General features: G+C 42.9%; 1 protein-coding gene across 7 annotated transcripts in view; it reads right to left on the reverse strand.

Annotated features, from left to right (window-relative positions):
- Window positions 1-12817, reverse strand: part of LOC106565868 (rap1 GTPase-activating protein 1) — a 164895-nt gene that overhangs the window by 14252 nt on the left and 137826 nt on the right. For all 7 annotated transcript variants that reach the window (XM_045691752.1, XM_045691747.1, XM_045691748.1 and 4 more), the window contains 9 exons: window positions 12683-12730; window positions 12097-12135; window positions 11694-11879; window positions 11225-11328; window positions 9923-10001; window positions 9715-9768; window positions 9408-9491; window positions 9031-9131; window positions 8553-8682 (listed from right to left, as the gene is read on the reverse strand). In XM_045691752.1, coding sequence (XP_045547708.1) covers window positions 8553-8682; window positions 9031-9131; window positions 9408-9491; window positions 9715-9768; window positions 9923-10001; window positions 11225-11328; window positions 11694-11879; window positions 12097-12135; window positions 12683-12721 — 816 coding nt within the window. In that variant the 5' untranslated portion in view covers window positions 12722-12730. The remainder of the gene's footprint in view (window positions 1-8552; window positions 8683-9030; window positions 9132-9407; window positions 9492-9714; window positions 9769-9922; window positions 10002-11224; window positions 11329-11693; window positions 11880-12096; window positions 12136-12682; window positions 12731-12817) is intronic.

The following is a 12817-nucleotide window of genomic DNA, read 5'->3' on the forward strand; positions in this document are numbered from 1 at the left end:
TCTTGCTCAATAGCGAGCCATGAAGGGGTAGAGGGATCTTCCATCATCCTGCCAATAAACCAGTGCTCTAGCATTTGCTGCTCAATAATAATGCTGAAAATTTGGCAGGCTCAGGCCACCTAATAATTTGGCCTTAATTATATGTTTTTTAGAGATACGGTGTACTCTGTAACCCCACACAAAAGGCAAGATAATAGAATCCAAGGATTTGAAAAAAGCTTTACTTAAAAATATGAAAGAGACAGGAATCTGGGGAGTGTAACCATTTTAATAGCATTAACATCATAGACATCATTAACATCATAGATAGAGGCAACACTCCAGATCTCAATGTTGCGCTTCAACTTCTCTATCATGTCGAGTTAGTTCATTTTATAAATCAATTTTAAGGGTCCTTGTGGATGACAGCCACTAAATATTTAATTTTGTGTCCTGTGATTTTAAAAGGTATATTTCGATTCGATGAGCTCCAAAAAGTGGATTCGTATACATCAGCAGTATCATTCTGGGACATATAGTCCGTAATTAAATTGCCTGTTTGTTGGTGAAATTGTTCACCATTGAGTAATGTTGGATTAAAGCGCCAACTGATTGAGGCGTTGTTCTGCCGAAATCCATTTGTAATAAAACGAGACTGTGATCTGAAATTATTCTATTATGCTACTTGGTAGAGGTGACATTAGATGTCAATTTAGAGTCTGTTAAAAAGTAGTCAATTATTGTGTATGATTTATGCACATGTGACAAGAAAGAATCATCCTTATCCATAGGGTGTTGTAATCTCCAAATATCGACGAGGTTCATTGTTCCAATTAAATTATTCAAGACAGTAGTGGAATTCAGTGAAGTGGTCCAAAATCTCCGCCTGTAATGAAATGTGTGGGTGATAAATCTGGTAAGAGATTGAAGACATTCCCGAAAGAACCCTGGGTTCGGTGCATAAAGAATTAAAAATGTTACGTGATAGAATGTGGCCTAGTACTATAATAAAGCGGCCATTGGGGTCGCTTATAGTTGAAATGTGTTTGAATGGGACAGTTTTTTGAAATAATATGGCTACATCTCTAGCCTTGGATGAAAAAATTGATTGATAAATCTGTGATAGCCAACTACATTTTAATCTCCATTGCTCTGTATGTTTTATGTGAGTTTATTGTAGAAACATAATATCTCCAGATAAAGATTTTAAACGGGAAAAAACGTATCCTCTTTTCAAATTCGTTCTCAAACCTCGTACATTCCACGAAAGAAGGGTAATGTTGCCACAGCGTGGCGAAGTAGTAGAGTTATCAGTAGCCATAAGAAATATTTATTTGGTCCTCAAATACATTAGAATTGTAACAGTAGGGTTGGCGCAACACGTAAAGAGCAAAGGACAAATTAAAAACACAAAAAAACATTCTCCACCAACCTCCCCGTTCCACTTACCCAAACTAAGTGGAATATAAATTCCCCCATAAACACTGTGGAACTGCTGGACACTACAGGGAGACATACAGTTGAAGTTGGAAGTTTAAATACACTTAGGTTGGAGTCATTAAAACTAGTTTTTCAACCACTCCACAGATTTCTTGCTAACAAACTATAGTTTTGGCAAGTCGTTTAGGACATCTACTTTGTGCATGACACAAGTAATTTTTCCAACAATTGTTTACAGACAAATTAATGCACTTATAATTCACTGTATCACAATTCCAGTGGGTCAGAAGTTTACATACACTAAGTTGACTGTGCCTTTAAACAGCTTGGAAAATTCCAGAAAATTATGTCATGGCTTTAGAAGCTTCTGATAGGCTAATTGACATCATTTGAGTCAATTGGAGGTGTACCTGTGGATGTATTTCAAGGCTACCTCCAAACTCAGTGCCTCTTTGCTTGACTTCATGGGAAAATCTAAAGAAATCAGCCAAGACCTCAGGAAAAAAGTTGTAGACCTCCACAAGTCTGGTTCATCCTTTCCAAACGCCTGAAGGTACCACATTCATCTGTACAAACAATAGTACGCAAGTATAAACACCATGGGACCAGGCAGCCGACATACCGCTCAGGAAGGAGACGCATTCTGTCTCCTAGAGATGAATGTACTTTGGTGCGAAAAGTGCAAATCAATCCCAGAACAACAGCAAAGGACCTTGAGAAGATGCTGGAGGAAACCGGTACAAGATTATTTATATCCACAGTAAAACGAGTCCTATATCGACATAACCTGAAAGGCTGCTCAGCAAGGAAGAAGCCACTGCTCCAAAACCGCGTTTAAAAAGCCAGACTACGGTTTGCAACTGCACATGGGGACAAAGATCGTACTTTTTGGAGAAATGTCCTCTAGTCTGATGAAACAAAAATAGAACTGTTTGGCCATAATGACCATCATTATGTTTGGAGGAAAAATTGGGAGGCTTGCAAGCTGAAGAACACCAACCCAAAAGTGAAGCACGGGGGGTGGCTGCATCATGTTGTGGGGGTGCTTTGCTGCAGGAGGGATTGGTGCACTTCACAAAATAGATGGCGTCATGAGGAGGGAAAATGATGTGGATATATTGAAGCAATATCTCAAGACATCAGTCAGGAAGTTAAAGCTGGGTCGCAAATGGGTCTTCCAAATGAACAATGACCCAAGCATACAGTGAGGAAAAAAAGTATTTGATCCCCTGCTGATTTTGTACGTTTGCCCACTGACAAAGAAATGATCAGTCTATAATTTTAATGGTAGGTTTATTTGAACAGTGAGAGACAGAATAACAACAAAAAAATCCAGAAAAACGCATGTCAAAAATGTTATAAATTGATTTGCATTTTAATGAGGGAAATAAGTATTTGACCCCCTCTCAATCAGAAAGATTTCTGGCTCCCAGGTGTCTTTTATACAGGTAACGAGCTTAGATTAGGAGAACACTCTTAAAGGGAGTGCTCCTAATCTCAGTTTGTTACCTGTAGGTTCATGCTATACAACATTTGCAGAGTACGACCCTGCCTTTCACAGGAAGCGGCGCAGGTCCTAATCCAGGCACTTGTCATCTCCCGTCTGGATTACTGCAACTCCCTGTTGGCGGGGCTCCCTGCCTGTGCCATTAAACCCCTACAACTCATCCAGAACGCCGCAGCCCGTCTGGTGTTCAACCTTCCCAAGTTCTCTCACGTCACCCCACTCCTCTGCACACTCCACTGGCTTCCAGTTGAAGCTCGCATTTGCTACAAGACCATGGTGCTTGCCTACGGAGCTGTGAGGGGAACGGCACCTCCGTACCTTCAGGCTCTGATCAGGCCATACACCCAAACAAGGGCACTGCGTTCATCCACCTCTGGCCTGCTGGCCGCCCTACCTCTGCGGAAGCATATTTTCCGCTCAGCCCAGTCAAAACCGTTTGCTGCACTGGCACCCCAATGGTGGAACAAGCTCCCTCATGACGCCAGGACAGCGGAGTCAATCACCACCTTCCGTAGACACCTGAAACCCCACCTCTTTAAGGAATACCTGGGATAGGATATAGTAATCCTTCTAACCTCCCCCCACCCCCAAAAAAAGATATAGATGGACTATTGTAAAGTGGTTGTTCCACTGGATATCTTAAGGTGAATGCACCAATTTGTAAGTCGCTCTGGATAAGAGCGTCTGCTAAATGACGTAAATGTAAATGTATAAAAGACATCTGTACACAGAAGCAATCAATCAATCAGATTCTAAACTCTCCACCATGGCCAAGACCAAAGAGCTCTCCAAGGATGTCAGGGACAAGATTGTAGACCTACACAAGGCTGGAATGGGCTACAAGACCATCGCCAAGCAGCTTGGTGAGAAGGTGACAACAGTTGATGCGATTATTCGCAAATGGAAGAAACACAAAAGAACTGTTAATCTCCCTCGGCCTGGGGCTCCATGCAAGATCTCACCTCGTGGAGTTGCAATGATCATGAGAACGGTGAGGAATCAGCCCAGAACTACACGGGAGGATCTTGTCAATGATCTCAATGCAGCTGTGACCATAGTCACCAAGAAAACAATTGGTAACACACTATGCCGTGAAGGACTGAAATCCTGCAGTGCCCGCAAGGTCCCCCTGCTCAAGAAAGCACATATACATGCCCGTCTGAAGTTTGCCAATGAACATCTGAATGACTCAGAGGACAACTGGGTGAAAGTGTTGTGGTCAGATGAGACCAAAATGGAGCTCTTTGGCATCAACTCAACTCGCCGTGTTTGGAGGAGGAGGAATGCTGCCTATGACCCCAAAAACATCATCCCCACCGTCAAACATGGAGGTGGAAACATTATGCTTTGGGGGTGTTTTTCTGCTAAGGGGACATGACAACTTCACCGCATCAAAGGGACGATGGACGGGGCCATGTACCGTCAAATCTTGGGTGAGAACCTCCTTCCCTCAGCCAGGGCATTGAAAATGGGTCGTGGATGGGTATTCCAGCATGACAATGACCCAAAACACACGGCCAAGGCAACAAAGGAGTGGCTCAAGAAGAAGCACAATAAGGTCCTGGAGTGGCCTAGCCAGTCTTCAGACCTTAATCCCATAGAAATTCTGTGGAGGGAGCTGAAGGTCGAGTTGCCAAACATCAGCCTCGAAACCTTAATGACTTGGAGAAGATCTGCAAAGAGGAGTGGGACAAAATCCCTCCTGAGATGTGTGCAAACCTGGTGGCCAACTACAAGAAACGTCTGACCTCTGTGATTGCCATCAAGGGTTTTGCCACCAAGTACTAAGTCATGGTTTGCAGAGGGGTCAAATACTTATTTCCCTCATGAAAATGCAAATCATTTTATAACATGTTTGACATGCGTTTTTCTGGATTCTTTTGTTATTCCGTCTCTCACTGTTCAAATAAACCTATCATTAAATTATAGACTGATCATTTCTTTGTAAGTGGGCAAACGTACAAAATCAGCAGGGGATCAAATACTTTTTTCCCTCACTGTACTTCCAAAGTTGTGGCAAAACAGCTTAACCTGTTAGGGCTAGGGGGCAGTATTTGCACGGCTGGATAAAAAAAATGTACCCGATTTAATCTGGTTACTAATCCTACCCAGTAACTAGAATATGCATATACTTATTATATATGGATAGAAAACACTCTAAAGTTTCTAAAACTGTTTGAATGGTGTCTGTGAGTATAACAGAACTCATTTGGCAGGCAAAACCCTGAGACATTTTCTGACAGGAAGTGGATACCTGATGTGTTGTATTACCTTTAAACCTATGCCATTGAAAAACACAGGGGCTGAGGAATATTTTGGCACTTCCTATTGCTTCCACTAGATGTCACCAGCCTTTACAAAGTGTTTTGAGTCTTCTGGAGGGAGATCTGACCGAACAAGAGCCATGGAACGATGATGGCCCATTAGACACCTGGCGCGCGAGTTCATGTTGGGTACCCTCGTTCCAATACGTTATAAAAGAGAATGCATTCGTCCACCTTGAATATTATTCATGTTCTGGTTAAAAAGGCCCTAATGATTTATGCTATACAACGTTTGACATGTTTGAACGAACGTAAATATATTTTTTCCCCTCGTTCATGACGAGAAGTCCGGCTGGCTTAGATCATGTGCTAACAAGACGGAGATTTTTGGACATAAATGATGAGCTTTTTTGAACAAAACTACATTCGTTATGGACCTGTGATACCTGGAAGTGACATCTGATGAAGAGAATCAAAGGTAATGGATTATTTACATAGTATTTTCGATTTTAGATCTCCCCAACATGACGTCTAGTCTGTATCGCAACGCGTATTTTTCTGGGCGCAGTGCTCAGATTATTGCAAAGTGTGATTTCCCAGTAAGGTTATTTTTAAATCTGGCAAATTGATTGCGTTCAAGAGATGTAAATCTATAATTCTTTAAATGACAATATAATATTTTACCAATGTTTTCTAATTTTAATTATTTAATTTGTGGTGCTGACTTGACTGCCGGTTATTGGAGGGAAACGATTTCCTCAACATCAATGCCATAGTAAAACGCTGTTTTTGGATATAAATATGAACTTGATAGAACTAAAAATGCATGCATTGTCTAACATAATGTCCTAGGAGTGTCATCTGATGGAGATTGTAAAAGGTTAGTGCATCATTTTAGCTGGTTTTATGGTTTTGGTGACCCTGTCTTTGAATTGACAAAACATTACACACAACTCTTGTAAATGTACTGTCCTAACATAATCTAAATTTATGCTTTCGCCGTAAAACCTTTTTGAAATCGTAAAACGTGGTTAGATTAAGGAGATGTTTATCTTTCAAAGGGTGTAAAATAGTTGTATGTTTGAAAAATTGGAATTTTGACATTTATTTGGATTCAAATTTGCCGCTCTTGAAATGCACCTGCTGTTGATGGAGTGCACCACGGGTGGGACGCTTGCGTCCCCACCTAGCCCATAGAGGTTAAGGACAACAAAGTCAAGGTATTGGAGTGGCCATCACAAAGCCCTCACCTCATTCCCATAGAACATTTGTGGGCAGAACTGTAAAAGTGTGTGCGAGCAAGGAGGCCTAGAAATCTGACTCAGTTACACCAGCTCTGTCAGGAGGAATGGGCCAAAATTCACCCAACTTATTGTGGGTGTAATGCCCTGGCCATAGAGAGGGGTTTTTGTTCTTTATTTTGGTTAGGCCAGGGTGTTACATTGGGTGGGCGTTCTATGTTCATTTTTCTATGTTTTTGTATTTCTTTGTTTTGGGCCGTGTGTGGCTCCCAATCAGGCACAGCTGTAGTTCGTTGTTGCTGATTGGGAGTCACACATAAGGAGCCTGTTTTTCCTTTGGGTTTTGTGGGGGATAGTTTCTGTTTCGTGTTTGCACCTGATAGTACTGTGTGGATGTCGGTTTTCTTGTTTTTGTATAGTGTTCACGTTGTTTAATAAATTCCTGAAGATGAACACTAACTCCGCTGCACCTTGGTCTACTCTCTCTTCCGACGGCCGTTACAGTGGGAAGCTTGTGGAAGGCTACCCAAAACGTTTGACCCAAGTTAAACAATTTAAAGGCAATGCTACCAAATACTAATTGAGTGTATGTAAACTTCTGACCCACTGGGAATGTGAAAGAAAGAAATAAAATCTGAAATAAATAATTCTCTCTATTATTATTCTGGAATTGTGAAAAACTGAGTTTAAATGTATTTGGCTAAGGTATATGTAAACTTCCGACTTTAACTGTAGGCTTGCTAACCAATTTATAATGAAACTAAATTAGCATTCCTTCAGGGCCCCCTTACTCTGATGTCTATAACAATTGCTCTAATAAAATAACTGAATTGAGCAAAACAATGTCGTCAATATGTCCCTACTGGAACAGGGAAATCGGTCAGGTGCAGTTTTACCCGCCTGTAGAACTATCACAGCGCTGTCATATCTGAAAACAGTGGGGTAATCCGCCCCACCGATCACGGTGAACAGCTACTCGGGACGGCCCTATCGGGTCCTAGACGTTGGTGGCTAGACGTTGCTGGCTATAGTAGTAATCCTGTCAATGAAAGACTCAGCATCCTGTGATTTTTCTAACACCTTCTCTACCGCACCATGGGTAAGAATCAGCCGAGCAGGAAAGAGGAGGCCGTGTCTGATTCCCACATCTCTGAGTTTCTTCCTAGCTCCATGAAAGGCCTGGCGCTGCTTGGTTACCTCAGCAGTGTAGTCTGGGTATATGTTAACCCGAGCTCCGTTGAAGGACAGGGGGAATTGCTGGTGGAACAGGCACAGAATATTTTCCTTCTCGGGGTCGTGGTGTATTTTGGCAATCATGATGCGGGGCCATGTAGCGGAGAGCAAACCGATGCAGTGCGCTCGGTCCACTTTTAGGCTTTGGGGGAAATTGTCAATACCTAACAGTTTTGGTATAAATTCTTCCACGAACTGTGTTGGTCTGCCTTTCTCAATTATTTCTTCCAAGCCTGTGATTTTGATATTGAAACGCCTTGAACGTCCCTCAAGGTCAATTAGCTTGAGTTTCATAGTTTTGTTTGCTGTTAGTAGCTCTTCATACTGTCCCCCGATGGTGGCGATGCGTTTCTTGTGGTCACCTGCGTTTCCTTCCAGATCAATAATGCGGGTTGTATGTTCAGCCAGGGAGGCTTGCACCGATTGTAAGGATGAGTTGATTAAATTGAGTGTTCATGTCCTCTTCCATTTTTTTGATAGCTCCTAATATAATAGTCGGTGAGGGCTCTGAGTCAGGGTTAGCCATGCTAGCCATTATGGCCAGGCTAACGCAAGCATTGCCATCCTCATCTTGTGCTGTGGTGGGAACTTTGCCGTCTTTCTTTCTGGTTGTTTTTGGATTAATTAGTTTCCCCTTGGCCGTGTTTCTCATGGAGTTGCTCATTGTAGAAGTTTGGTCGGGCAAAAGTAATAGCATTGTGTATAAATGAAATTTAAGCAAGGGTGAGGAGGAGGTAGTCGGAGAAGCGTCTACTCAATGTGGTGCTCACTAGAGCACCCCGCTCCCCTGTGATGTTTCTTGATTGAAATGAAGTAGATATACTACACATCCAATCTAGCTACTGACAGACATAATGACAGACAGGACAGGGCCTGACAGCTAGTTACCTGCTGAGAGTCTCCCTCTGTGTATGGCAGCTTGGTGGACACGTGGAACATGATCTCCTTGTTGTGAAAGTTAGTGTAGACAGACTCTGTTCCTGTCTGGCCGTGGGTGACGTCCAGTCCTCCTCTGAAGCTGCAGAACCAGAGTGTGAACCAGACCGTTACATCACCAACAGCAGTAGCACAGGTCGTCTCAGACTCAGTGCAACCAGCCAGCACATCCACACCACTCTGTCTCATCCATCATAGAGTGAATGCCAAGGGCAGTTATCCCCTTCCACTCAATCATGATGTCCGTATCACTCAGAATATTATATTGCTCTAAATCGAGAGAATCAGAGCAGATCTACCATAATAAACAAGGCTTTAGACGTCTGAAGTGTCATCATTCAGGGAGTCATGTCAAAGTCAATTGTAATCGATTAGAGACATGATCAGTCTTTCATCTGCCATGTCACTACCATTCTAAGGCCACACTTACCCTTTAAAGTCATGGAGCTCAATCTTGTCCCCCAGAAACTCCAAGAACTCTACAAAAGCAGGACTCTCGTCGCTGTTCCCAAATAGCTCCTCCTCGGTGGTCTGCAGGGAGAAACACAAGGCTGTGAAGAGGAAGTATTACATCTGAGCTCAACAGGAAATCAATCAGGCCTCCTCTGGAGGAAGGACAGCAAATCCTCTTAGTTTGGGAAGGAGGGAGAAGCTCACACACCTAAACTCTCCTGAGAAGGCTGGCATCTTATGATGACCAGGAAGTAGCACAGTCATAATAATACTCCAAATATGGGAAGCGACCAACTGTTATACATGTATATGACTTTATATGATTTTACAACCACAGGCTATATAAACACTCACCTGGCCAAACTTCTGATAAATGACTCCAAACTTGAATTTGTTGCTGATGACATGCTCATCAAAGGTGACAATGAGCCTTGAAGCCTGGAAAAATTGAGACTAGTACATTCAGCAGAGTCAAGGTGAAGGGGACTTGCAATGTAAAGCAGTGAGGGGGGAACATAAATACACATCAATACAGCAATAAATGCTCCTTGTTGGACCATACTATTATTGTATCGTAAAATAGTTATTGTTAGCTACTCCATTGTAAATGTACAGAGCTGACCAGGTAACTGAATAATTTCAAGATTAATACAGAGCCTACCTTTGGGTAGAGGACTGGGTAAAATCTGTCCACATTTACCTCTTCAAACACCAGCTGCAAAATAAAAAAGTACTTTAAACTTTTCCTCCTGCCATTGCAACTTTATACAATAACTTTATTTCAACTTCACATCCAGTAAATCCCTTTCCAACCATTCTCCACCGGGCTGGAGCATTAACATCTCCTTCTGGACTGTCTGTCATCCTACCTTGGCCATCTGGACCACGTTGGGGAACTCAGTCAGGCAGGAGATAGGAATCACATCATGGTGAGTTTTTAATTTGGTCCTAAAAGACAAATTGATGGAACAGTCACATAGATATTCCCCATTCTGTCTTTAGAGATAGGATTCTCATGTTAACACTTTGGGTTCATTTAAAAAAATCCTTCCCATTTTGTTGACATCCCTGTTGATGCAAATGTGATGCAAAACCAATGTGGATAATCTTTCTAAGGATGCTGTGGAGACACAATAGTGATTTGCATAGCCAGCCTTGCCACAGTCAACTATGAGCAACACAACCTGTTCACACCTGCTGTCTTTTCCGTGACAGCACAGCAGGCACATGAACCGACATACCTAGGTACTCTCTGGCATACACCCCCTGCAAACTGAGCACACTAACTAACAAAACAACCATTACAGCTGGAGTGCACTCTCTAGGGTTGTAAAATTCATTCACAGCTTTTATGGAATGTTACTACTCTATCATTAGTGTTATAATGTGGTGGAATTGATCATTTCACAGTGAGTGAGCATGTTGGGGAGAGGTGGGTGTGTTTGTGTTAGCACAGTGTACAGGCTGGCCTGGCACGTGTTTAAGGCTAGAGTGCTGCCATGCTGAGCTAAATGAACCTCTCCCTGAACACATAGTAGGGGATGGAAGTGTGGACAGGACTGCTTAACAAACACTATTAGAGGATGAAGCAGACATATGTCCTCTGCTCTGGGTCAGGTGTTATTGAAAAGCGCCTGCAGTCCTTTAATGGCTGTATTGTCCTGGAACAGTGTGAAGAGAGCCTGAGAGGAGGCCACAATGAAAGAAGAGAGAGAGAGAGAGAGAGAGAGAGAGAGAGAGAGAGAGAGAGAATAATGACAGAGAGAGAGAGAGAGAGAGAGAGAGAGAGAGAGAGAGAGAGAGAGAGAGAGAGAGAGAGAGAGAGAGAGAGAGAGAGAGGGGAGCACATGGGGAGAGAGAGAGATAGAGAGAGTGGTGAAAACAGAAGAGAATGGGGAGAAGGGCAGTGGGCAATAGAGAAATGATACAAGATAAGAGACAAATAGTGTGTAGCACAGGAGGCTGGTGATGGAGGACTTCTCATAATAATCCCTGGAATAGAGTGTGCATGGAATGTTTCAAAATGTTTTTTTTTTTTTTAACCATTCCATTTATTCTTTTCCATGCATTACTATGAGCCCGTCCTCCCCCAATTAAGGTGCCACCAGCCGCCTGTGGTGTGTAGAGAGAAAGAGGAGGCAGGGGAGAGATGAAGATAATATGAATGGTACCTTAGCAGCAAGCAGAGATGCTCCTGGTCCCCGATGACATCATACTTCATGGAGAAGACCAGGTGGCCCAGGCCAATGTCCATGGAGTAGTAATTAAAGTGTTCCTATAGAGACATCACCAGAAGGTACACTCAGATAACAAATAATCCACACTTCAGGTAATGTTCATTATTCCTCTTACTGGCCCAGTCCCCCTCAGCTCGACTGCTCAGAGAAGCTCCTCCAGCTAACTCAACAGTGGTACATACAGATAATACTTGAATTTGTTATAAACACAGTCCCCTGCCAGGAGAATGAATGGACTGAGCCTCAGCCTGTGATGTAAGCATTTTGAGGGACTCTCAGCTAGCAAAGAAATATGCTACTTCCTTCTATTCTATTTCTATTTCAATCTACTTAAATTTCAGCTGGAATGAAATCTGCAGAAAAAAAGTGGGGAACAGAATGGTGCTTATCAGATGATGCTCACCTTGCCCATGAACTGTTTCCTGTAGATCTTGGCCGTGCTGTTGGTCTCCAGCTTGATGTGGGAGGCAGCACATGGCTTCTGCTCAGGCTCAGGTGTGGCACTGGGTTTGTGATTGGTCCCCTCGATCCAGTAGCCTCCGAATTGAGGCAGCAGGATTAGGGGGAAGGGGCTCCTACGACCCAGGACCTGATTCCAACCAAGATGATGAAGTTAATAAAGTTAAATGAAAATAAACACAATACATGGGATTCAATTCAATAGCAGATAAAGAGCAACCACACTTTGGGTTCATTCAGACTGTTTATGATGTATCAAAGAGCTCTATATGTGATACAGATTTCAGTTTCCAATGGTTTTTATCATACACAGCTCTGTATGTGAGTCCGTTTTAGATTGTTTGTACCTCGTGAACGCTGGGGTAAGGGATATAGTCCTCCTCTGTCTGCAAGAAAACCACATGTCATATAATTCACAACATTTTTCCATTTACCATCATAGTCCCCTCATTAATGCAGCATGTGACTTTTATGTTGACAGCACAATCAACCAATATGTAAATGCTCAATCTACAAAGCACATAACTAGAATGAAAGGAACCCACATTAAATCATAGATTGAAACCACATTGACGATATTGGGTGGGCTAACCCAACTAATGCGACCCAATTTTTGGAGTGACCACCACAATAAACACAACAATGTATTCACATCCTTATTGTCCACTAATTGTGACACTCAGAGCCTTGGCGAGGATCCCTTTAATCGGACACAGACTGCCGACCCGCCGAGGATATGGTACACAATCCAGCATTCCAACACTGCAGTCATTTGGCTGTGTGATAAGATTGATGAGGTTGGGGTTCTAATTTGAGTGGTGTGTGTCTGAAAGCCTGTCTGACGGGAGACAAGGAGAGGTTCAAGGCTCTGCCATAATGGAGCCTTTCTCCACAGGGAGCGTGTGGGGAAATGTGAGGATGGACTAGACTCACTTTGAGGGGTGGAGGGAAGGTGCATCTCTGCTCGTCCATTCTGCTGCCCTGTGGAGGGAAATAGAGGCATTCCAGGGGCCAGGTGATATACACAGCACACACACACACAGCTTCACAGAAATAACAGACTTCTCA

This window comes from Salmo salar, chromosome ssa12 (genome assembly GCF_905237065.1).
Source record: "Salmo salar chromosome ssa12, Ssal_v3.1, whole genome shotgun sequence".
NCBI classification, from domain to species: domain Eukaryota; kingdom Metazoa; phylum Chordata; class Actinopteri; order Salmoniformes; family Salmonidae; genus Salmo; species Salmo salar.